The 27839-nt window shown below is 35.1% G+C and overlaps 3 protein-coding genes and 1 pseudogene across 3 annotated transcripts; all 4 read left to right on the top strand.

Annotated features, from left to right (window-relative positions):
* Window positions 1-75: 75 nt before the first annotated feature.
* Window positions 76-1020, top strand: LOC118968072 (olfactory receptor 8K3-like). Its single transcript, XM_036996791.2, has one exon. The coding sequence runs from the start codon at window positions 76-78 to the stop codon at window positions 1018-1020; it is 945 nt and encodes a 314-aa protein (XP_036852686.2).
* Window positions 1021-8750: 7730 nt separating this feature from the next.
* LOC118968073 (olfactory receptor 8K3-like) lies at window positions 8751-9677 on the top strand. The gene has a single exon (XM_036996792.2). The coding sequence runs from the start codon at window positions 8751-8753 to the stop codon at window positions 9675-9677; it is 927 nt and encodes a 308-aa protein (XP_036852687.2).
* Window positions 9678-16489: 6812 nt separating this feature from the next.
* On the top strand, window positions 16490-17431 carry LOC108386528 (olfactory receptor 8K3-like). Its single transcript, XM_036996785.2, has one exon. It carries the CDS (start codon window positions 16490-16492, stop codon window positions 17429-17431), a length of 942 nt encoding a protein of 313 aa, XP_036852680.2.
* A 2982-nt stretch (window positions 17432-20413) lies between these two features.
* Window positions 20414-22801, top strand: LOC108386527 (olfactory receptor 8K3-like; annotated as a pseudogene).
* Window positions 22802-27839: the final 5038 nt, after the last annotated feature.

Genomic DNA, 27839 nt, shown 5'->3' with positions numbered 1-27839 from the left:
AAGAGATAATATATAAAATCTATTGACTGTGATGCTATCTCTATCTATCCAGAATAGGTTTTCCAATGAGCCTGAATGAAAAAACTCAATCTAACAGTGCTGAACGAGTTCATCCTCCTGGGGATCACAGACCGCCCTGAGCTGCAGGCCCCTTTATTTGGGCTCTTCCTCACCATCTACATGATCTCAGTGCTGGGCAACTTGGGCCTGATCATCCTCACCAAGGTGGACCCCAGGCTCCAGACCCCCATGTACTTCTTCCTCAGACACCTGGCTCTCACTGACCTCGGTTATTCAACAGCTGTGGGACCTAAAATGTTGGTAAATTTTCTAGCTAATCATCACACAATTCCCTATAACTGGTGCGCTGCACAGTTAGCTTTCCTCAATATGTTCATCATTAATGAACTATTCATTCTGTCTGCAATGGCCTATGACCGCTACGTGGCCATCTGTAACCCCCTGCTCTACACGGTCATCATGTCACAAAGAGTGTGCTGGGTGCTCGTAGTGGTCCCTCACCTCTTAAGCGCATTCGATTCTCTTCTAGTCACTGTAAAGATTTTCATTTCATCCTTCTGTGGCTATAATGTCATTAATCACTTCTACTGTGACAGTCTCCCTTTGTTAACTTTGCTGTGCTCAAGCACACAGGAAATCGAGTTGATAATACTGATCATTTCAGCATTTAACTTGCTTTCTTCCCTTCTGATACTCCTCGTGTCCTACGCACTGATCCTTCTGGCTGTCCTTGGGATGAACTCCGCAGAGGGCAGGCACAAGGCCTTCTCCACCTGTGGCTCCCACCTGACGGTGGTTGTGATATTTTACGCGACTCTGTCCTTCATGTATGTACAGCCCAAATCCAGTCATTCCTTTGACACTGATAAAATGGCCTCTGTATTTTACACCTTGATAATACCCATGCTGAACCCCATGATCTATAGCTTGAGGAACAAAGAAGTAAAAGGTGCCCTGCATAGAATATGGAAAATCTATGCAAAATACCCAAATAAATAGAAATCAGGTTGTAGACTACTGTTTTTTATGTATGATAAGCTTTTAGGAAGCATGAAAGTATAAAATGCTTGGTAACTACAATTATCATGGTGAGCATTTACTAATGTATATAATTGTCAAAAATCACTGTTGTACATCTGAAAGCAATACTATATATCAACTGTATTTTAATAAATTAAAAAAAACAGTACAGAAGACTAGAAACATTTTTTGTTTGTTTTCAACTTTTAGATGTTCAGGTAATGACCATCGTTCTGATATGAACTTTGATTTGTCCTTAAGTTTCAAGGAAAGAGACTGATGTCCAGAGCACTGTTCTCGCACTGCAATATATTACCTTTAAAATTTAAGGGAGTCCTTTTTAAAGGATATCCCAGTAGATAATTTCTTCCTGTGTCTTTTAATAAAATATTTTTTGTGTCTTACACATCTTTAAAATCCATCATACTGGCATTCTGACATATAGAAGATGGACATTAATGTCCTTGTGCTGAGTATTTATAAAGCAGTGAATAATACACCGAAATATCTGTCTTAAGAACACTTTAACCCTACCTTCCTTGTTGTGAGCAGTATCTCAGATTTCTAGTACTTTATGATATGCAAACATGTATATATGCTTGGGGAAGCTGAAATACAAGTGTTATTATTTTTATGTGGTATAACTGTGTACATTAGATACTCAAACTTTTTGAATTAAATTATAAGGGAATAATATCCAAATAGATGAAGAACTCAGACAATGCAACACCAGAAACAAAAACAAAAACACACAATCCAATTAAAAACCAAGGGGCAGAGGACCAGTAAGTTTTTTCAGAAACGTACATATGACAAACAGGCACATGGGAAGATGCTCAACATCACTAGTCATCAGAGAAATGCAAATGAAAACCACAGTGAGATATTCCACCTCACACTAGTCAGAATGGCTATTAACAAAACACAAGAAAAAGGCAAATGTTGGCAAGGATGTGGAGAAAAAGGGATCCTTGTGCACTGCCAGTGGATAAGTAAATTGGGGGAGCCACTTGGAAAACAGTATGGAGGTTCTTCAGGAGATTAAAGATAGAAATACTACATGACCAAATAACTCTACATCTGGGTATTTTCTCAATGAAAAAAAAAACACAAATTCAAAATGACATATGCAAAATGACATATGCTCTCTGTTTCTTGAAGCATTATTTACAATAGGTAAGATATGGAAACAGCCTGAGTGTCCATCAGTAGGTAAACGGAAATGATGGTTTGGTTTACATAGAGTGGAATATTACTCAGCCATTAAAAAGATGACATCTTGTCACTTGTGACAAAAATGGATGATTATAAAGGATATGCTACATGTGATAAATCATGCAGAGAGATTAATACCATGTGATCTCACATGTGGAATCTAAAAACCTAAACAAATGAACAAACAAACCAAATAAACAAAACTAGATGTACAAATACAGAGAACAAACTGGTGGTTGACAGCGGGGCAGTGGTTGAGGGGAATGGGTGAAATCGATGAAGGGGATAAAGAAGTACCAACTTCCAATTATAAAATAAATAAGTCACTGCTATGAACAGTATTGCATAGGGATTCTAGTCAATAATACTGTAAGTACTTAGTATGGTGACAGATGGTAACTGTAATTATACTGGTGAGAATTTCATAATGTATATTTGTCAAATCAGAATATTGTACACCTGTAACTAAAGCAGTATTTTTGTCAACTATGCTTCAATGATTTTTTAAAAGAACCTTCAAGCTCAAACATTACAAATCATAAGTAAATTTTTCAAGGTTATTAGATAAACAATCAGCATATAAAAAATTATTTTGCTATAATTAGCAAAAACAGGTAAAAATGAAACTTTAATTCTCAATTAAAGTAGAAAATATAAAATACACTGAAAAATCTAATAAATGATTTGCATGATTTTATTGCTAGAAACTACAAAAAAACTATTGAGTTATTAAAAACATATGCATGTAGCAATATATCATGTCCATTGATTGGAAGATATACATATTGTGATGAGGTCAGTTCTCCCCAAATTTTCCTATAGATTTTTTGCAATAGAAATCAAAATTCCAATTGTTTTTTTAAAAACTCAGTTATCAAAATTTATGATGTAGAATTGCAAAGGATCTACAATAACAGGGACATATCTTAGAAGAAAGATAAAGGACTTCCAGTAATATATATATATGAATACCTTTAATAAAGTAGATCCTTTAAAAAATTAAGTCATCATGCATGTAAGGAGAGATACCTGAAAATAAATATAAAGTCCAAAAATAGACTCACACATGTAGCTTTGATTTAAAACAAAACTCTCCTGCAATGTAGTGAGAAAAGGAGAGCTTGTCCCAAGTTGACCTAGTTAATTGAGGTCACCTATATAAAACACGTACCTTAGTCATTGAACTACATCATGTAATCAATTAATTGAGATGTATTATGAATATAAATGTGAAAGTTAAGCCACATCTTTTCTAGAAGAAAAGTGAAATAATCATAACTTGGGATAAGCCAAGTTTTCTTAAAGAGGGTCACAAAATAACAAACATTGTATGATGTTTAATAGCAATAAATCTAAAAATAAACATTTGTATTTATCAAATAGAAGTGAGTTGTTACCACTAGGGGAATCTGAATGGGACACAGGAACTCTCTGGACTCTGTTTTTGCAACTTTTTGTAATTCTATAGTTATTTCAAAATAAAAGTTAAAAACATCAAACCTAAGACGGCCTGGGACATCATAAGTTAGGAAGTGGTAGAATGGAAATATTAAGTAGACAGATACTATGAAACATGGTGGTGGTGATGGATGTGTTCATTATCTTGAGTATTTTGATGATTTTTCAGGTACACACATTTCAAAACTTACCAGATTTTACACACAGTTTATTATTATCAATGATTCCTATATGAAGTTTTTCTACATAAGTACTAAACATGACAAGAATTCAAACCAAAACCTGGGGGATAAGTCAACAATAGAAACACACATTTTACAATATTATCCCATTAATAAGAAAGAACATAACGCAAGTCCTCTAATTTTTTGCAGATCTAAGAACCTCATCCATTGGCGGCTGGAGGAGGATATTGGTGCAACCAATCTGAAGTAGTTAACAAAATTAAATGCATTATATTTTCTATTTCTAAGAGGTCTGTCTACTGTAGGTGCTTGTGTGTGGGTATATGTGTAGGTGGATCTATATGTACATCAACATACATGTACACAGGGGCAGACGTGAAATGTACATCATGGATAATTTTGTTGACAACACTTTACCATTCAAGTCAAGGCTTTTCAGTGAACTCTAGGTTGTAGCAGTGTTAGTGATAACTGGAGGTATAAACAAACAAACAGCTATCAACAAAGAATAGATCCATGGAATTCGTTATATACTTTTCACTGTAAGGAAGAAAGAAGCAAAAAAAAAAAAATCACAACATGAACACCTCACAGACCATTAAATGACTTAAAATATGACCACTCAATTTATAGCAGAATAACATAACCAAACATATGCATGTAAGATATTACATTTCTGCAGAATACGTTGGTAATGCAGGACATAAAACAAGCACAGGAGGCTGTGTGCCAAGGCAGATAGGAATAACTGGAGTGGGTATTAGGCATGATGGAAGAACAAGAAAAATATAAATGCAATAAAGGCAAATATAATGACAGAGAAGACCTAATGGATAATAATTCTGTGAGTTAAGGATGAGTAACAGGAGTAATTAATTCCTTTCTTAGGGTCAAAGAGAAAAATAATCAGAAAAATTTGAGAAGACACATTATATACATAATACATTATTTAGTTCATGTGTATGTTAAATTATGCAATAGGACAGTGTTTATAAAAGACTCCATTGTGTCACCCAATAGAGGGAAACCATGATGGAACTGGAGGAATACTGACAAGCTTCTTGCACAAATATTAATCAAGTTCCCTATATGATTATGTTAATGAAGATACTCTAAAAAGAGAACCAACAAGAGATTTATATACATATTTTAGTTCCGGGAATAGTTATTTATATTTATATACATTCATTTGTATATGTATTTATATAAATATTTACATACACATTTAATACTTATATAATGTTTTATATTATTTTATATACATGTGCATGTGGCCTATATATAAGACAGAGAGAAAGGGTCATTTTAAGGAACAAACTCATGCAGCTGTTGGGCCTGGCAAGGCAACATCTGTGGAAAGGCTGGCACTGCAAGAGTGGGTACTGCTGTTGGGACACAAAAGTGGAAAACTAATGTAAATTCCGATTATGCAGTCTGGAGCAAATTCCTTTTCTTTGGGAGAAATCAGTCTTTGTTCTAAGGTCTTCAACTGATTGGATGAGGCCCACCACATTCTGGAGGATAATTGTCTGTACTCAGAATCTATTGATTTAAATGTGAACCAACTAAAAATATCTTCGTGTCATCTAGACTGAGTTTTGACTAAACAATGGGACATTGTAGCCTAGCCAAGTGGATTAAAAAATTAACTACCAAAATGGGGAGAAAACAAAGTGAATCAAGAATTAAACGTATAAATGTAATACTACACAAACAAAACATCCAGCTCACAGGTGAATACGAATTGTTCTAGACCATTAATAAACAGACTCCCCTGAATTCGATGAAATTAATAAATGCTTCAGGGATAATCAGGAAATTGCTTGGCATCGCTTTAGGGAGAGTCTCAGAGGGGGAGAAGAACCCATAAATTGTTCTTCCTCTGCCACGTTATGAAGCACGTGGGGAACCAAGACAGAGGTTTCATCACAGGTAAGCAGAATACCTCACGTGGTGCTGTGTTATACCCGTGTCCAAACAGTTTTGGTGGCATTTGCAAGGTAACACTTTTTATTCTATGCCAAAGCACAGCAAATATAAAGATTTATGATTCGTGTCTGTGTTCATTCTATAGTTTATAATTCATGACAGAGTAGGCCTGTTCTCCTTTTTCTTGAGATTATTTGTCCAATATTTTCTGAAAATCTAATACTGTTTGAAATGTCAGTGCCGTATTGCTTATGTGAGTTCATGTCCCATAAATATGTCATCATATGAATGATGGAGGTCACAACTGAGAGGCGACAGAGCCTGACTAAACAGTCAGGAGTACAAAATAAAAATAATGGCAGATTTATGAAATAGTAGTCACTCAGTTTCTAGTTTGATGTCCTTGCAAGTCCTCAGTCATTTAGTGACAGTAGACTGATTGTATTCCTTTGCTCAAAAATATCTTAATAATTCATTATTTGAATCAATGTATAAATGTAAATTATTTCTGAATATTGATGTGCAAAAAGAGGAACTTACCTACACTGAGAAGTGAAAGGCAATGTTTGAAGGTTAGGAGAGATTTAAGTTCTCAAGTTTATGGTGATGGAATAATGTACATGTTTCCAATGGAATCTGACAGAAAGCACATATAATTTCATGCTTTATATAGACATTTAAAGCTGGTGAGAAGAAGTTTCTATCCTCCTTTACATCAAGAAGTCAGCACTTACCAATGAAATGTTATTTCCTTCGTTTTTCATCAAACCAAGATTGGTATTGCTTCTTATTCCATCCCTTTAAGTGGAATTTCCTAGCAGCAGTCCAACATTTTGGAAATAAGGCAAATACTTGGGTTCAGAGTAGCTATCAGAAACTCACAATCTTATAAACAGTGTTTCATGTGAGATCAGTGTGGATTTACTATAAACATGCTTAAAATGATGTATTTTTCTATTTGCTTTCTTGTTATTTCTCATTCATAGACTCCTGACACTGCTATTTTCCCTGTGTTCAGGATCTTCCTTCCTTCTAAGGAAGCACTGATATTATATTTTTAAACCATTAATGCTTTTAATTTAACCCACCATCCTCATTCTATTTTGACATACATTTAAAAAATTAGCTACTTATTAGGGATATTTCTATACATTTTTATTTCACTATACTTATATTTGTCTGTATGATATGCTAGGTAACAATACAGAGGGGTTCTTTTTTGCCTTAATGTAAAGACAAAGTTAAATTAAAATCTCAGAATCTAAATACTTCTACATCCATCTATCCATCTATCATGTCTATCTATTCATCTATCTACCATCTGTACATTTCATCTTGCAGTTGTGTAATATTACTATATATATATTTTTATATATATAAAAAACTTTAGAATTTTTCCTTTAAAGTAGGGGATCCAAAGGGAATTTTTATGAAATATCATTACAAAAAAAACAATTCAGGTGGCCCCACTTCTTCCCAATTTGCTGAATTTCCTCAAACTATTCTAGACTCCTCCAATATATACTTGGCGTTTTGCAAACAACAGAGTATATGTCAGTTATAATGAAAATACACATGGGCAGGAGGAAATATTTTAGTTTAAGGTGAATTTTTATTAAATATATTATGTGAGGAAGAAATAAATTATCCAAAAGAACAACACATTGATGGTCCAATTTTAGTTGTGGAGTTGGGATATGGGGGGGCAGGGTCTGGGGACAGTTACTTGGATAACGCACCACTTGATCTCTTCATTATTGTAACACAGACCAACAAATTAAGTAACAAAAAAGCATTTGTAGGTACATATGTAAAAATTCATTTCAAACAACATACTCTATCCACTTAAAAACCAAAATGAAAAAAGAAAAAAACAATACCCACTGCGTGAAGGATATTTGCAGGCACCACAAAACACTGAAACATTTAATTCTCATTTATCCCAACAGCCCTGCAAAAAAAGAAAGGGTTGATTTTGCAGATATGGAAAAGGAGAGTAAGATGATACATCATTTGCTCATAGTATTCCTTTGTCTATTCCAGAATTGTAGGTATAGCAGTGACTGCATCTACATATGTATATTTCCTAGGATATTTCCCTGTGAATGACAAATAATCTCTACTATGATCTGTTTATCACCCAAATGTGTTGCTTCCATTTGTATTACCTATGGTCATAAAGTACTATGTTTTACACTAAATGCTTTTAAATGTTTCCACAGATTATTGGACTTTCTGTTTTGAATTTTTTATTATGAAATTAATCGATATTATATTATGTGATTGCAAGTTGGTAAATTTAATTGTGTAATTGTCATTATATAAAAGACAGAGGGTTTAACATTATCTATACCTACTAACGAAAGTTCTGCCACTTAAAAATTTGTTTCTTATATCTCTTCACTGTATGTGTCTATACCTATATCTGTATCATCTATCTATCCTAATAAGTGTTTGCCACCTTGGCCCTATTGACATCAGAGGCTGGATACTTCTTTGTTGTGGGGGCTGCACTAATATAGTAAGACAATTACCAGCATCATTGGGCGCTAACAATAATATTCCTAAAGATCCCTCACTGCAATAGTGACAACCGAAAAGCCCCACAACATACCAGTGTTTCTTGGGAGACAAATCTTCCCACTGGAAAAGCACTGATCTATCCTGTCCCCAACCCTATCGCTTTCACGTTCTCCCCCAACCCTCTCTCTAGATATACATATGTGAGTGTGAGTGTGTGTTTGATTGTTGTATAGATTTTACTGAAGGAGGTAGGTTTACTCGAAAGTACACTGAAATGGAAATTTAGAATTACCTTATTTATAATAGTTTCATACCCTAAAACCCTTCCAGATGATCCTAAAAGGAAGCTTTTTACTATGCCAATGTCTCTATCCAGAATAGATTTTCCAGTAGACCTGGATGGAAAACCACAACCTAACAGTTCTGAGTGAATTCATCCTCCTGGGGATCACAGACCGCCCTGAGCTGCAGGCCCCTTTATTTGGGCTCTTCCTCACCATCTATGCTATCTCAGTGCTGGGCAACTTGGGCCTGATCATCCTCACCAAGGTGGACCCCAGGCTCCAGACTCCCATGTACTTCTTCCTCAGACACCTGGCTCTCACTGACCTCGGTTATGCAACAGCTGTGGGACCCAAAATGTTGGTAAATTTTCTAGCTAATCAACACACAATCCCCTATAATTGGTGCACCACACAGCTAGCTTTCCTCAATATGTTCATCATTAATGAACTATTCGTTCTGTCGGTGATGGCCTATGACCGCTACATGGCCATCTGTAACCCCCTGCTCTACACGGTCATTATGTCACAAAGAGTGTGCTGGGTGCTCGTGGCAGTTCCCTTCATCTACAGCACGTTTGTTTCTCTTCTAGTCACTGTAACGATTTTTATTTCATCCTTCTGTGGCTATGTCATTAATCACTTCTACTGTGACTGTCTCCCCTTGTTAACTTTGCTGTGCTCAAGCACACGGGAAATCGAGTTGATAATACTGATCCTTTCAGCATTTAACTTGCTTTCTTCCCTTCTGATAGTCCTTGTGTCCTACACACTGATCCTTCTGGCTGTCCTCGGGATGAACTCCGCAGAGGGCAGGCACAAGGCCTTCTCCACCTGTGGCTCCCACCTGGCGGTGGTAGTGTTATTGTACGTGACTCTGTCCTTCATGTACGTGCAGCCCAAATCCAGTCATTCCTTTGACACTGATAAAATGGCTTCTGTATTTTACACCTTGATAATACCCATGCTGAACCCTATGATCTACAGCTTTAGGAACAAAGAAGTAAAAGGTGCCCTGCGTAAGTTATGGAAAGATCTATGCTAAACCCCCAAATAAATAGAAATTAGGTTATAGACAACTGTTTTTTATATATGATAAGCTTTTAGGAAGCATGAAAGTATAAAATGCTTGGTAACTACAATTATCATGGTGAGCATTTACTAATGTATATAATTGTCAAAAATCACTGTTGTACATCTGAAAGCAATACTATATATAAACTGTATTTCAATAAATTAAAAAAGAAATAAACTGTACAGAAGACTAGAAACATTTTTTGTTTGTTTTCAACTTATAGATGTTCAGGTAATGACCATCCTTCTGATATGGACTTTAATTTGCCCTTAAGTTTCAAGGAAAGAGACTGATGTCCAGAGCACTGTTCTCACATTGTGAAATATTACCTTTAAAATTTAAGGGAGTCCTTTTTAAAGGATATCCCAGTAGATAATTTTTTCTTGTGGCTTTTAATAAAACACTTTTTTGTGTCTTACACATCTTCAAAATCCATCATACTGGCATTCTGACATATAGAAGATGGACGTTCATGTCCTTGTGCTGAGTATTTATAAAGCAGTGAATAATACACCAAAATATCTGTCTTAAGAACACTTTAACTCTACCTTCCTTGTTGTGAGCAGTATCTCAGATTTCTGGTACATTATGATATGTGAATATGTATATATGCTTGGGGAAGCTGAAATACAAGTGTTATTATTTTTATGTGGCGTAACTGTGTACATTAGATACTCAAACTTTTTGATATAAATAATAAGGGAATAATATCCAAATAGATGAAGAACTCAGACAACGCAACACCAGAAACAAAAACAAAAACAGACAATCCAATTAAAAACCAAGGGGGCAGAGGACCAGTAAGTTTTTTCAGAAACATACAGATGACCAACAGGCACATGGAAAGATGCTCAACATGTCTTGTCATCAGAGAAATGAAAATGAAAACCATAGTGAGATATACCACCTCACACTAGTCAGAATGGCTATTAACAAAACACAAGAAAAAGGCAAATGTTGGCAAGGATGTGGAGAAAAAGGGATCCTTGTGCACTGCTGGTGGATAAGTAAATTGGGGGAGCCACTTGGAAAACAGTATGAAGGTTCTTCAGGAAATCAATAATAGAAATACTACATGACCAAGTAATTCTACCTCTGGGTATTTTCTCAATGAAAACAAAAACACAAATTCAAAATGAGATAGGCACTCCTCTGTTTCCTGAAGCATTTTTTACAATAGGTAAGATAATAGGTAAGATATGGAAACAGCCTGAGTGTCCATCAGTAGGTAAATGGAAATGATGGTTTGGTCTACATAGAGTGGAATATTACTCAACCATAAAAACATGACATCTTGTCGCTTGTGACAAAAATGGATGGTTATAAAGGATATGCTACATGTGATAAATCATGCAGAGAGATTAATACCATGTGATCTCACTTACATGTGGAATCTAAAAAACTAAACAAATGAACAGACAAAACAAATAAACAAAAGTAGACTTATAAATACAGAGAACAAACTGGTGGTTGACAGCGGGGCAGTGGTTGAGGGGAATGGGTGAAATCGATGAAGGGAATAAAGAAGCACCAACTTCTAATTATAAAATAAATAAGTCACTGGTATGAACAGTACTGCATAGGGAATCCAGTCAATAGCATTGTAAGTACTTAGCATGGTGACAGATGGTAACTGTAATTATACTGGTGAGAACTCATAATGTATATTTGACAAATCACAATATTGTACACCTGTAACTAAAGCAGCATTTTTATCAACTATACATCAATGATTTTTTAAAAGAACCTTCAAGCTCAAACATTACAAATCGTAGGTAAATTTTTCAAGGTTAGTAGATAGAAGGACAGCATATAAAAAATAAATTATTTTGCTATAATTGGCAAAAACCGGTAGAAATGAAACTTAAACTCTCAATTACAGTAGAAAATGTGAAATACACAGGGAAAAATCTAATAAATGATTTGCATAACTTTATTACTAGAAACTACAAAAAATTATTGAGTTATTAAAAACATATGCATGTAGCAATATATCATGTCCATTGATTGAAAGATATAAATATTGTGATGAGGTCAGTTCTCCCCAAATTTTCCTATAGATTTTTTGCAATAGCAATCAAAATTCCAATTGTCTTTTATTAAAACCCAAATAGTTATCAAAATTTATGGTGTAGAATTGCAAAGGATCTACAATAACAGGGGCATATCTTAGAAGAAAGATAAAGAACTTCCAGAAACATATATATCAATTCCTTTAATAAAGTAGATTATTTATAAAATTATGTCATCATGCACATAAGGAGAGATATCCAAAAATAAATATAAACTCACACATGTAGCTTTGATTTAAAACAAAACTCTCCTGCCATGTAGTGAGAAAAGGAGAGCTTGTCCCAAGTTGACCTAGTTAATTGAGGTCACCTATATAAAACACGTACCTTAGTCATTGAGCTACATCATGTAATCAATTAATTGAGATTTATTATGAATATAAATGTGAAAGTTAAAAGTCACATCTTTTCTAGAAGAAAAGTGAAATAATCATGACTTGGGATAAGCCAAGTTTTCTTGAAGAGGGTCACAAAATAACAAACATTAAATGGTGTTTAATAGCAATAAATCTAAAAATAAACATTTGCATTTATCAAATATAAGTGAGTTGTTACCACTAGGGGAATCTAAATGGGACACAGGAACTCTCTGGACTCTGTTTTTGCAACTTTTTGTAATTCTATAGTTATTTCAAAATAAAAGTTAAAAACATCAAACCTAAGACGGCCTGGAACATCATAGGTTAGGAAGTGGTAGAATGGAAATATTAAGTAGACAGATACTATGAAACATGGTGGTGATGGATGTGTTCATTATCTTGAGTATTTTGATGATTTTTCAGATACACATGTTTCAAAACTTACCAGATTTTACACACAGTTTATTATTATCAATGATTCCTATAAGAAGTTTTTCTACATAATTACTAAACATGCCAAGAATTCAAACCAAAACCTGGGGAATAAGTCAACAATAGAATCACACATTTCACAATATTATCCCATTGAAAGAAAGAATACAACACACGTGCTGTAATTTTTTGCAGATCTAAGAACCTCATCCATTGGCGGCTGGAGGAGGATATTGGTGCAACCAATCTGAAATAGTTAACAAAATTAAATGCATTATATTTTCTTTTTCTAAAAGGTCTGTCTACTGTATGTGCTTGTGTGTGGGTATATGTGTAGGTGGATCTATGTGTACATCAACATACACGTACACAGGGGCAGACGTGAAATGTACATCATGGATAATTTTGTTGACAACACTTTACCATTCAAGTCAAGGCTTTTCAGTGAACTCTAGGTTGTAGCAGTGTTAGTGATAACTGAAGGTATAAACAAACAAATAGCTATCAACAAAGAATAGATCCATGGAATTCGTTATATACTGTTCACTGTAAAGAAGAAAGAAAAAAAACACACAACATGAACACCTCATAGACCATTAAATAACTTAAAATATGACCACTCAATTTATAGCAGAATAACATAACCAAACATATGCACGTAAGATATTACATTTCTGCAGAATACGTTGGTAATGCAGGGCATAAAGCAAGCACAGGAGGCTGTGTGCCAAGGCAGATAAGAATAACTGGAGTGGGTCTTATACATGATGGAAAAACAAGAAAAATATAAATGCAATAAAGGCAAACATAATGACAGAGAAGACCTAATGGATAATAATTCTGTGAGTTAAGGATGAGGAACAGGAGTAATTAATTCCTTCCTTAGGGTCAAAGAGACAAATAATCAGAAAAATTTGAGAAGACAACACATTACATACATAATACATTATTTAGTTCATGTGTATGTTCAAATTATGCAATAGGACAGTGTTTATAAAAGACTCCATTGTGTCACCCAATTGAGGGAAACCATGATGGAACTGGAAAAATACTGACAAGTTTGTTGCACATATATCAGTCAAGTTCCCTATATGATTATGTTAATAAAGATAGTCTAAAAAAGAGAACCAACAAGAGATTTATATACATATTTTAGTTTCAGCAATAGTTATTTATATTTATGTACATTTATTTGTATATGTATTTATATAAATATTTATGTACAAATTTTGTAATTACATCATGTTTTATATTATTTTTATATATATGTGCATGTAGCCTATATATAAGACAGAGAGAAAGGGTTATTTTAAGGAACAAACTCTTGCAGCTGTTGGAACTGGCAAGGCAACACCTGAGGGAAGGCTGGCACTGCAAGAGTGGGTACTGCTGTTGGGACACAAAAGTGGAAAACTAAGGTAAATTCCGATTATGCAGTCTGGAGCAAATTCCTTTTCTTTGGGAGAAATCAGTCTTTGTTCTAAGGTCTTCAACTGATTGGATGAGGCCCACCACATTCTGGAGGATAATTGTCTGTACTCGGAATCTATTGATTTAAATGTGAACCAACTAAAAATATCTTCATGTCATCTAGACTGAGTTTTGACTAAACAACTGGACATCATAGCCTAGCCAAGTGGATTCAAAAATTAACTACCAAAAAGGGGAGAAAACAAAGTGAATCAAGAATAAAACGTATAAATGTAATACTACACAAACAAAATATCCAGCTCACAGGTGAATACAAATTGCTCTAGACCATTAATAAACAGACTCCCCTGAATTCGATGAAACTAATAAATGCTTCAGGGATAATCAGGAAATTGCTTGGCATCGCTTTAGGGAGAGTCTCAGAGGGGGAGAAGAGCCCATAAATTGTTCTTCCTCTGCCACGTTCTGAAGCACGTGGGGGAACCAAGACAGAGGTTTCATCACAGGTAAGCAGAATACCTCACGTGGTGCTGTGTTATACCCGTGTCCAAACAGTTTTGGTGGCATTTGCAAGATAACACTTTTTATTCTATGCCAAAGCACAGCAAATATAAGGATTTGTGATTCACCTCTGTGTTCATTCTATAGTTTATAATTCATGACAGAGTAGGCCTGTTCTCCTTTTCCTTGCGATTATTTGTCCAATATTTTCTGAAAATCTGATACTGTTCGAAATGTCAGTGCCGTATTGCTTACGTGAATTCATGTCCCATAAATATGTCATCATATGAATGATGGAGGTCACAACTGAGAGGTGACAGAGCCTGACTGAACAGTCAGGAGTACAAAATAAAAATAATGGCAGATTTATGAAATAGTAGTCACTCAGTTTCTAGTTTGATGTCCTTGCAAATCCTCAGTCATTTAGTGACAGTAGACTGATCGTATTCCTTTGCTCAAAAATATCTTAATAATTCATTATTTAAATCAATGTATAAATGTAAATTATTTCTGAATATTGATGTGTAAAAGAGGAACTTACCTACATTGAGAAGTGAAAGGCAATTTTTGAAGGTTAGGAGAGGTTTAAGTTCTCAGTTTGATGGTGATGGAATAATGTACATGTTTCCAGTGGAATCTGACAGAAAACACATACAATTTGATGCTTTATATAGACAATTAAAGCTGGTGAGAAGAAGCTTCTATCCACCTTTATTTCAAGAAGTCAGCACTTACCAATGAAATGTTATTTCCTTCGTTTTTCATCAAACCAAGATTGGTATTGCTTCTTATTCCATCCCTTTAAGTAGAATTTCCTAACAGCAGTCCAACATTTTGGAAATAAGAAGGCAAATACTTGGGTTCAGAGTAAATATCAGTAAAAATTCATTTCAAACAACATACTTTATCCACTTAAAAAAAATGAAAAAAAAAACAAAACAATATCCACTGTGTGAGGGATATTTGCAGGCACCAGAAAAACACTGAAACATTTAATTCTCATTTATCTTTCCAGCAGCCCTGGAAAAAAAAAGAAGGTTTGATTTTGCAGATATGGAAAAAGAGAGTAAGATGGTGCATCGTTTGCTCATAGTATTCCTTCGCCTATTCCAGAATTATAGATATAGCGGTGACTCCCTCTACATATGTATATTTCCTGGAATATTTTCCTGTGAATGACAAATAATCTCTACTATGAGTTTGTCACCCAAATGTGTTGTTTCCTTTTGTATTACCTACAGTCATAAGGGACTATGTTTTACAATAAATGGGTTTAAATGTTTCCACAGATCATTGGACTTTCTGTTTTAAATTTTTTATTATGAAATTGATAATATAAAACATGATTGTAATTTTGTAAATTTAATTATGTAATTGTCATTATATAAAAGACAGAGGATTCAACATTATCTGTATCTAATACCAAAAGTTCTGCCACTTAAAAACTTGTTTCTCATATCTATCTAATATATGTGTCTATACCTATATCTGTATCATCTATCTATCCTAATAAGTGTTTGCCACCTTGGCCCTATTGACATCTGAGGTTGGATACTTCCTTGTTGGAGGGGCAGCACTAATATAGTAGGACAATTAGCAGCATCATTGGGGGCTAACAATGATATTCCTTAAGTTCCCTCACCCCAATAGTGACAACCAAAAAGCCCCACAACATACCAGTGTTCCTTGGGGGACAAATCTTCCCCCTGGAAAACCACTGATCTATCCTGTCCCCAACCCTATATCGCTGTCACGTTCTCCCCCAACCCTCTCTATATATGTACATGTGTGAGTGTGAGTGTGTGTTTGATTGTTGTATAGATTTTATTGAAAGAGGTGGGTTTACTCTAATGTATACTGAATTGGAAATTCAGAATTACCTTAGTTATATTAGCTTTGTACACTAAAACCCCACCAGATGATTCTAAAAGAAAGCTTTATACTATGCCAATGTCTCTGTCCAGAATAGGTTTTCCAGCAGACCTGGATGGAAAACCACAATCTAACAGTGCTGAGTGAATTCATCCTCCTGGGGATCACAGACCACCCTGAGCTGAAGGCCCCCTTATTTGGGCTCTTCCTCACCATCTACACGATCTCAGTGCTGGGCAACTTGGGCCTGATCATCCTCACCAAGGTGGACCCCAGGCTCCAGACCCCCATGTACTTCTTCCTCAGACACCTGGCTCTCACTGACCTCGGTTATTCAACAGCTGTGGCACCCAAAATGTTAGTAAGTTTTGTTGTGGAACAAAATACAATCTCCTATTACTTTTGTGCCACACAGGGAGCTTTCTACACTGTCTTCATTGTTAGTGAACTTTTCATCCTGTCAGCAATGTCCTATGACCGCTATGTGGCCATCTGTAACCCTCTGCTGTACCCAGTCATCATGTCCAAAAGGGTATGTCAGGGGCTGGTGGCAGTCCCTTATGTCTACAGCACATTTGTTTCTCTTCTAGTCACTGTAAAGATTTTTAATTCTTCCTTCTGTGGCTATAATATTGTCAATAATTTCTACTGTGACTGTCTCCCCTTGGTATCTTTGCTGTGCTCAAATGCACATGAGATTGAATTGATCATTGTGATTTTCTCAGTTTGTAATTTAACTTCCTCTCTTCTTATAGTTCTTGCATCTTATATGCTCATCCTTGCAGCCATTCTCAGAATAAACTCTGCTGAGGGAAGGCACAAGGCTTTTTCCACCTGTGGGTCTCACCTGACAGTGGTCACAGTGTTCTATGGGGCTTTGATATTTATGTACGTGCAACCTGAGTCCAGTCATTCCTTTGACACCGATAAAGTGGCTTCCATATTTTATGCCCTAGTTATCCCCATGTTAAATCCCTTGATCTATAGCTTGAGAAACAAAGATGTAAAATATGCTCTAGATAGGATATGTAAAAAATTATGCAATACTGTTTCTTAATTTCTTAAGGTCTTTACAATATGTGGTTCCCATGATTAGGTTATCTACATTAAATGCTGTTATGTGTTGTGTTCTCTCAGAGGGAAAAGCAGAAATAAATGAGTCCAAAATACATTTAGAGGTTGACTTTTAAGTATTTTTATGTCATACTTCTAAGTGCTCTAAATACTTAGTGAACAAGCCACAATTATTTTCATTCCTTGAGAGAAAAAAAATGAATTGTAAACATAATAATCAGGTAAAATTTAGTACAGTAGAATGGGTTAGGAGACAATAGACTATATCACCAGGCAAGAGTGTGGACTTGTGTGGAGTGATGAAGAACAGCTCACCCAGAATTTGAGTTAAAAATGTTGCTTGTGTTGTTCTCAGCTATTAGAACAAATTTTCCATGTCTACATATTCATGTGTATATATATATATGTGTTTTTCTGTAAACACATTGTTCACCATTAGCCTTCATGTTTCATTGAGGTGTGATAAAACACCCTTAATTTAAAGGTTGCTCAGTGTATTGAATTATTTGAAGTCATCAGTCAGTTGAATTCGCTCAAATGTCCCCATTTCATGTGGGTATCTTTGTGTTCTGCTCTTTTCTCATTAGTGTCATTACATCCACATATGAACCCTCGAGAGTCTATTAACTCAACATAGTCGGAATTTCAACAACCCAGAAGATCAGTGCAGCACCTAATTTTGTCTACATCAGTCCATTTATCTATCTCTAAGAGTTGAATATCAGTTGAGCTAAATTTTTTGTGACCTGCTATAGAAGCTACCAGGCTTTTACTTAGATTTTTCCTATCAGTTTGATCTTGCTTCATACCTGCTTTCTTTTCTAATGTTTCATGTCTTCCTTATCTCTATGAGAAATAAGAATTCTTGCTTAAAAGTCATGTTCTTGTTGTGTTTGTATCCTTGCATATGAGGTCTCCTGTCTGATAGATTGGTGGTTACCACTTTTTTGGATGGCTGACTTTCCACAAATTTGGTTCAGATGAGTGAGTACTGTTTTGATTAGGATACATGGTTTGACTGCATCAATTCAATTTGCTGGTGCTACTAAGAAGCAGCAGAAGGAGGTGATCTAATGATTTGGACTATGATATATTTCTGGTGAACACAGCGTGATATGTAGCAATTTACACACCTGTCATGTCTTCTACAAATAAGTATTTCCTACATAATCCTCCCTAAATGTCCTTATTTTTTATTTATTTTTACCATTTTGTAATATTAAATGAACTTATTTATATCATGGAGATACTGGATTGTTTTCTGAGACCAGAATTATGGAATTATGGACTAAATTACTTGTGAGGCCAATCAAATATGAATAAAAATAATTCAGAAGATGCGTATGTACATACAGATATATGTAGTCCTGTGAGGATAAATATCACTAATGCTTTTGCAGTTTATTTTTAATTATTAAGAAAAATGTATGTACCTGTGAGCTATGCATCTACAAATATTAAAGAAAATATGTATTTCCTACATTATGTTTTATGGACAGAAAATGTTAGATACTAATAATATATGTGAAAAAACAAAAAGTTTCTTGAAGAAAAATGAAATCATATCTTCTTGATATCAGATAATCAAAGATTTCTTAAACAGAATATAAAAAATAATAACACTAAAGCATAAGTAAATTGTACTTTATCCAAAAGAAATATTTGTATTCATCAAAATATACTATAGGAGATGGAAAAGGAGTTCCTGAGAGAACACATTTGAAACACATATTCCCTGCATACTACGCATATTGGTGTTGGAAAAAAGAAGTAAAACGGTAAGAAATCGCCTAACTCTTAAAATCAGTATGATCAAGAAAGTCATTTATTCCACGAGATTTAAATGTTTTTTTATGTCCATTAAAAATAAGTGCTCATGTGTATTGTCTCTTGAGAATTAATTCAGTGTTCCTGAACAAGTTACAACTAATCTGCTTTCTGTCTCTACAGATTTGCCTATTCTGGGTATTTTCATAGAATGGAACTGTGCACTATGTAAAATATGTGGTTTTTCATACCTGGCTTCTTTCACCCAGCATGGTTAAAGATTTTTATGCATGTATCAATACATCAATCCTCCTATGGCTTGTTTATATTCCACTGTGGGGATAGACCTCATTTGTTATCCATCAGTTGATGGACACTTAGGCTATTTCCCTTTTGACTATTATGAATAAATGCTGCTGTGAGTTTTTATGTGAACACCTGTGGCTTTCAATGCTTCTGGGTATTTATTTAGGAGTGGAATTTGGGGTCATTTTGGTAATTCAATGGTTACCTTATGAGTAATCATCAAACTGTTTTCATAGCAGGTGTACCATTTTATATTCCCAGAAAGAATTTACAAAGGTTTTAATCTCTCCAACTCTTTTTAGTACTTGCAATTTTGTTTTCTTTTGTAGCCATTATGGAGTGTGAAGTGATACCTCATTGTGGTTTTTGATTGCCATTTCCCTAAGACGTTGAACAACTTTTCATGAGATTATTGGTCATTTATATATCTTCTCTGACATACGACTTTTCAAGTATTTCACCTATTTAATTTTTAGCTTAAATTGTCTTTTGCTGTTGAATTGTAAGAGTCCATTCTATATTCACCATACCAGACCCTTAACAGGTATATGATTTGTATATAGTTTTTTCCATTGTGTGGGTCATCTCTTTATTCTTTCATAATGTTCTTCCTTTGTAAAAGTTTGCTTGTCTTTTAAAATTTTGATAAAGTCCAATTTGTCTATTGTTACTTTTGTTGTTTGTACCTTTGCTGTCCTATCTGAGGACACTGGCAAGATCTTAGCTGCCCTAAAAGAGAGAGAATTGAGCTGCCAGGTGTTGGAGGAGCCGATTAAACAAAATAACATAAATGAAAGAGATCAGTCTTTACTCACATATTACAATGATAATCTCAGTCGTATGTCATGAAAGTTAATGATAGTTTTATCTTTATCCTCAGTACATGGCTTTGATGGACAAACACAATCTAACGATGTTGAGTGAATTCATTCTAATGGAATCACAGACGTCCCTGAACTTCAGCCTCCATTCTTTGGTCTCTTCCTCACTGTTTACACGGTTGTAGTGGTGGGTAACTTGGGCCTGATCATCCTCACCGAGTTAGACCCTAGGCTGCAAAAACCCATGTGCTTTTCCTCAGTCACTTGGCTTTTACTGATCTAGTTACTCAAAAGTTGTAGAACCCAAAATGCTAGCAAATTTTGCTATAGATAACCGAAAATCTCTTATAATTGGTTTGCCACCCACTCACTTTCTTCAGTATGTTTATCACTAGTGAACTTTTCATTCTGTCAGCAATGGTCTATGACTGCTAATGAGGCCATCTGTCACCCTCTGTTCTACACGGTCATCATGTCACAAAGATTGTGTCAGTTGCTGGTGGCAGTACCCTATCTATACAGTGTATATTTGTCCTTGCTGACTATCAAAAATTTTCATTTCATCATTTTGTGGCTATGATGTCATCAGGCACTTCTACTGTGATAGTCTCCCACTGATAATCTCTGCTCTGCTCAGACCATGTGAAATTAAATTGATAATTCTGATCTTTTCATCTTTTAATTTGGTGTCATCTCTTCTAATAGTCCTTGTGGCTTATATTCTCTTTTTTTAATTGAAGTGTCATTGATGTAAAATCTTATATTGGTTTTATGTGTACAACACAGTTAGCCATATTATTCAATCATCACCCCCTCAAGTGTGGCTAGTATCCAGCAACACAGAAATAAGTTACAGAACCATTGACTATATTCTCCATGCTGTACTACTGTCCGCATAACCAACTTGTATTGTGATTGTCAATTACTGTGCCCTTTATCCCCCTCACCCTTCTCCCCTTCCGTTATATTTCCGTCCTTGTGGCCAGTCTCAGGAGAAATCGTGCAGTGGGCAGGCACAAGGCTTTCTCCACCTGCAGATACCGCCTGACCATGGTAGTCATATTCCACGGCACTTTCCTCTTTGTATATGTCTAGCCCAAATCCAGCGATCCCTTTGGTACTGCTAAAATGGCCTCTTTATTTTACACATTGGTAATACCCGTGATTACAGGATGAAGGCAAAAAGGTAAAAAATGTCCCACTTAGAACTTGGAGAAAGTGTGTAATTACGTTATTTAAAATTCACTATAGAATACATTAGCAATCAATTATGTATGACACGATGTGTGTAATAACTGGCATTGCTTTAGCTTTGTACTGTTACCTCCATGGGATGGGGAAAAATCAATGTGTGTGTGATAAGGATAGAAATTAAGAAAATTAGTCATTACTTGCAAACCAAATACTCTCCCTAATAAACGGATGATTCCTGTTCATACTTCAGATATTAGCCAATATTTAGTCTCAAAATAAGTGCCATTCATACATGTTCCCCCATATATGTAGCCAGTGTGTATATCTTTTCCACTAAACATTTATTTTTATAAATCCTGGACTCTGTTCATCCCATTCACAATTTTACATGTACTGCTTAACCATAAAAAACACACATGCAAAAAAAAAGATGCCTGATAGATAGTACATAAATGGATTCATTCAAGGAAATAAACATATTGTTAAGTTTAACAACCCTAATACTCTCATTACGGGCTTTACAGGAAATAGGTAAAATGAGAAATGGTTTGAATCTTATGATAAGTTTGACTGAGTAATATGTGAATAGGAAATAGAGCAAGTAGTCAAGATGGAGGGTTAAACTTGAAGGGCATCAGGGCCCTCTATGAAGATGACATTTAAGAAAGCACTTGGACATTGAGTCAGTGGACCAAGTGGACATCTAGAGGGGAGAATGTTCCCGGGAGGAAGACCCAGCAAGGCATCAGTTTCTAAAGGACATTATTACCATTGTGTCTCAATCAAATGTGGTTAGGGCATAAAATGTGATTAGGAAATAGGAGAGAGAATGCAACTTGTAACATAGTTTTGACCTTGGATTATATAGGCCGTTGTAACACTTGCCTCTTATTCTGAGGATAAAAAATGGGGTTTTTTAGTTGAGGAGTGATTTAATCTATTTTTGATTACAGGAGAGCTATGATTGCTGGGCTCATAATATTTTAGGATTCTAAGATATGGAAATGAGCAATGCTGAGGGGATCTAAGCTACCCAAGGCCCCATGAATTAGGAATTTTTCTACTGTCTCTGTAATGCTTTGACAGAATCCTGTCTCTGTTTGAGTTCTGGACACTGCTGTTTTTAATCCTTTCAGATGGTCTTTTCTTTGGCCTTGGGTAGAGTACTCAAGAAGGTCCTCTCTTCAGGAGAGAAACTAGCCCTAAATGAGCACTGCTCTGCACCTACCTCAGAAATTATAAAGGCAATATCTGAAAGGATTTAACTATTTCCAAATAACTATATCCTAGGACGAAGTTCAAGAATATTCATAAAATATAAAATTTTCCTGCATCCACAAATGAAGGATTTGTAATGAATGGGATTCATTCTACTATTAAAGGGCTGCAAAGAAACAGAAAACATAATTCAGAATAAATAGAATGACCATTCCATTGAAACTGACCAAAAAGTGACATATGTTTGAAATATCAAACAAAGACAAAGAAATGGTTATTCTAATAGTATAATCATCATTTCAAAAAGCAATGGAGAGTATTTTAGAGGCATGGAGAGTATTTTAAAAAAGAACTTCTAGAGATAAAAACACCATGCTCAGGATGAAGGATACATGAGATTGAACTCACAACACATTGGACGTTACAGAGAAATGATTAGTGATTCTAAAGAGCAATATGAAGTATCAACATGAAACACAGAAGTTTAAAGAAGCAAAGACATGAAAAAGGCACTAATAAACTGGGAGACAACTTTAAGCAACCAAGAATACATGTGTTTGAACTCCCCAAAGAAGAGGAACATTGAAATTATTCCAAGCAAATGTAGGTGAAAATTTTCCAAATACGATAAAAATTAAAAACTCTCTTATTCAAGGAAATCAACCAACTTCAGATTACAAAATATATACATAACTACCTGGGGACACATCATAATCAAATCGCTAGAAGCCCATGATAAATAAAAACCTCAAGCAGTCAAAGAAAATTGATACTTGGCTACAGAGGAACAGAAAACATATTGAACATCAGAAACACTGCAGGTGAGAAGAAAAGGGGCAACATCATGAAAGCCCAGAAACAAAATAACTGCTAACCTAGAGTTCTGTACCCAGAAAAAGAGCTTTCAAGAAGGAATGCAAAATAAGATTTTTCACATATACAGATGCTGAAAGAATCAATTACCAGCGGACCTGCAATATTAGAAATGAAAAAGTAAATGAGTTGTTACCACCAGGGGAAACTAAGTGGGACACAAGAACTCTCCGGGCTCCACTTTTTTTTTCAATCTTGTAATTCTATAGTTATTCCAAAATAAACAGTTAAAGAAATCAAAGTTAAGGCTCTTCAGACTAGAAAGGTGTAGAATGGAGATATTATATAGATACTACAGAACTTGGGGGGGGGGTGACAGATATGTCCACTACCTTGATTGTTTTGATGATGGTTTAGATGCATATACTTGTGAAAAACATCAAATTTTATACTTTACATATGTGAAGTTTATTACTTTTAATTATTTTCATATGAAGTTGTTTCACTTATTTAATATGCCCAGATTCAAACCAAAAATAAAGGGGAAAGTCAACAATAGAAACACACATTTTACAACATGATCCAATTAACAAGAAAAAACATAATACAGGTCCTATCACAGATGAATAACTCAAGTACCTTGTCTGTTAGTGGAAGAGGATATTGGCATAACCAATGGGAATTATTTTACAGCATAAAATGCATTGTTTTCTTTTACCAAGAGATCTTTACTGTTCTGTGTGCCTATGTGTGGCTATATGTGGAGGTGTAGACGGATCTACATGTATATCAACACACACACACACACAGGAGCAGATATGTGATGTACATCATGGATAATTTTGTTTACAACATACATATAAAACAGCAAGTCAAGGCTTCTCATTGGACTCTATGTTGTAACAGTGTTGGTCATGACTGAGATGGAGACAGCTACCAATAAAGAATAGATCCATGAAAACTTGTTATATATTATTGACTTTAAGGAAGAAAGAAGCAAAAAAAATGCCACAATACATATACATCACAAACCGTTAAATGACTCAAAGTGCAACAACAGAAGTTATAGCAAAATTACACAATAAAACATATGTGTTTTGCTCAAGGTAAGGTTCAAAGGATCTGAAAAGGCAGAATTGAAACTGCACATGATAATACATTAAATATAATGTTTATTGCAAAGCGTTAAGAGAAATACTTTGAAAGTGGAAAATGAAAGCAAGAATAAAAACTATACCAGACCCAGCAGACAGCATCAGAGCTGCACTAGCTGGGGAGCCCCTGATAACAGCTGCCTGGAGCCTTGGTGGGAGAGTGGTCCTGGGCAGGGCCTCCCCCCCATGGGTGAGGCCTCAGTGGGTGGCCCCAGAGCTCTCGCTTTATACTCTTGTACAAACAGCTTGCGTAACTATTGTTATGCAAGCCTCATTTATTATGATATCATGCGATCTTGAGAGATAATTGTTCCCACATTCCCCAAAATGGCCAGGATCTGAGTAGATTATGAAGAATCAAACTCTCTTAACAGTCTGTTCAAGCTCTGTTTATTAGCAGATCTTGCCCTGATAAAAACCTAAGCAATCTTTCTTTTCTTACAATATGTACATAAAATATTACATTTTGCAGGATATATTGATCATGCAGAATATATAACAAGTACAGGAGGATATGTGTGAAGGCAGACAGGATCCTGGAGTGAGCACTGGACATGATGAAAAACAAGAAATATTGGAATGTAATAAAAGCAAATATAAATGAGAGAAAAGACCTAAACAGATGGCAATTCACTGTGAGTTGAGAATGAGATGTAGAAGTAATTAATTCCCTTCCCTGTGGTCAAAAAGAAAAGAAAGGCAATCAAAAATATTTAAGAGACAAAAATGATATACATAACATACTATTTCTAGTGTATTTAGTCATTTAAATGATGCAATGGCACAGTGTTTAAAAGTGACTTCATTGTGTCTTTCATTTAAGGAGACCATGTTAGAACTGGGGGAAAACTGACAACATTGTTGCACAGATAAATATATTAATCAACTTCCCTATGTGGTTGTGTTAGTAAGATTAGACACTCCAGAGAAATAGAACTAAAAGAGAAATTTATATGTGTATTGTAGTTACATGAATATTTATTTATATTTATATATGTATATATTTTATGTATGAATATTTTGTGTAAATTAAATGTTCCCATGTTTTATGTAAGTATATATTTTACGTATATGCATATGTATGTAAGTATATATTTTATGTATATATGTATTATATACATATGCATATGTATATAATATATATATACTACATATATGTATATATATTTTTGTATATATGTGTATATATATATATAAAATGAGAGAGAGGGAGAGTTTAAGGAACAGACTCATGTAATTGTTGGGACTGGCAAGACACCATCTGTGGGGAGGCTGGCACTGCAAGAGTGGATACTGCAGTTGGGGCACAGAGGTGGGATACTAAGGTTGAACTTCTATATTGTCATCTGGAGCAGAATTCCGTTTGCTTAGGGGGACCTCAGTCCTTGTTCTTCATGGCCTTCAACTGATTGGCTGAGCTCCGCCCACATTCTGGAGGGTAATTGGCTGTACCCAAAGTCTATTGACTTAAATGTGAATCACATCTAAAATGTATCTTCTCAACATGTAGACTGATGTTTGACTAAACAACTGGGCGCCACAGCCTCATCAACTGAACCCATAAAATTAACAACAAAATGGGAGAGAAAACAGAAAGTTAATAGAGAATAAAACATAGGAATGTCATACACAAACACAACATCTAATCACGGGTGAATGCACTTTGTTCTAGGCCATTAATAAACACCCTCCCCTGCATTCTGTCATGCTTTCCAGTGCTTTGGGGATAATCAAGAAATTGCTTGGCATGTCCTCAGGGAGAGTCTCAGAGGAGGAAAAGAACCTGTAAATTGTTCTCATTTTGCCATGTTATGAAGCACATGGGGGAACTAAGACAGAGGTTTCATCACAGGTAAACAGAATATTCGTGTGGTCTTATCTTATACCAACATCCAAATATTTGGTAATATGTGCAAGGTACCACTTGCATTCTGTGGCAAAGCCTAGCAGGATGGCCATTTGTGATTTTCACCTCTGTGTGAATTCCACTGAGGATAAGGCATGACAGAAGAGGCCAGCTCTCCCTTTTCTTCAGATTGTGTGTCCAAATTATTTTCACAAATGCTAATAAGCAGTTTTGAAATGTCAGTGCCATATAGCTTATGTAAATTTGTGTCCCATATAAATACTTGATAATATGAAGGTCAAAACTGAGGGACAATGAATCCTAACTGAAGAGTCAGGAAAGTAAAATAAAAATAATGGCAAAATTATGAAACTGTAGTTGCTCAGTTTCTAGTTTGATGTCCTACCAAATCCTCAGTCATTTAGTGGTTTTAAACACTTCTCATTCCCTTCTCGAAAATACCCTAATAAATAATTATTTAAACTGATGTATAAATGTAAATTGCTCCTGAATTGTGATGAGCAAAAGGGAAACTCCACCTACATTGAGAAGTCAAAGGCAAATTTTGGACGTTAGGATCTGCTTAAGTTCTCAGTTTTTGCTGTTAGTACGATGTACAGCATGTTCAATTTCCAGTCAATTAACAGGAAGCAAATAAAGTTTTCTCAACGAGCATATCATTGAAAAATCATAATTGCATGAATAAACTGTAGGAAAGTAAAATGATGCTTTCCAGGGACATTTAAAGCTGGTGAGAGGAAGCTTCTATCCTCCCTTATGTGAGGAAGTCAGCACTAACCAATGAAATGTTTTTTTTCTTTAGCCTTTCATCTAACCAAAATCTGTATTGCTTCTTATTCCATTCATTAAATAGTGTTTCTTAACAGTAGTTGAGTATTTCTGAAATAAGAAAGGATGTGCTTGGGTATATGATAGGTGTAAGAAGTTCGCAATCTTATAAGCAATGTTCTCTGTGAGGTAAGTGTGAATTTCCTGTAACATGCTTAAAATTTAATGTTATAATGTATTTTTCTATTTGTTTTCTTATAGCCCATTCATAGACCTGACACTGCTACTTTCCTTGTATTCAGCAATCTTTTTCCTTACCTCCCTCCCTTCCTTCCTTCCTTCCTTCATTCATTCTAAGGAGGCATTAATACAATTTTTTAAACCATTAATTCTTTTACTTAAGCCTGACATCCTCATTCTATTTTGACATACATTTTTTATAATAGCTGTTTGTTAGGTATCTTTCTATACATTTTTACTTCA

Source organism: Manis javanica, chromosome 11 (genome assembly GCF_040802235.1).
Source record: "Manis javanica isolate MJ-LG chromosome 11, MJ_LKY, whole genome shotgun sequence".
In the NCBI taxonomy this organism is placed as follows: Eukaryota; Metazoa; Chordata; class Mammalia; order Pholidota; family Manidae; genus Manis; species Manis javanica.
This window is presented reverse-complemented; position numbering and strand designations above follow the sequence as displayed.

Excerpts from the sequence above, each read along its gene's own strand:
- LOC118968072 (XM_036996791.2), top strand. The coding sequence starts at position 76 with ATGAAAAAACTCAATCTAACAGTGCTGAACGAGTTCATCCTCCTGGGG.
- LOC118968073 (XM_036996792.2), top strand. The coding sequence starts at position 8,751 with ATGGAAAACCACAACCTAACAGTTCTGAGTGAATTCATCCTCCTGGGG.
- LOC108386528 (XM_036996785.2), top strand. The coding sequence starts at position 16,490 with ATGGAAAACCACAATCTAACAGTGCTGAGTGAATTCATCCTCCTGGGG.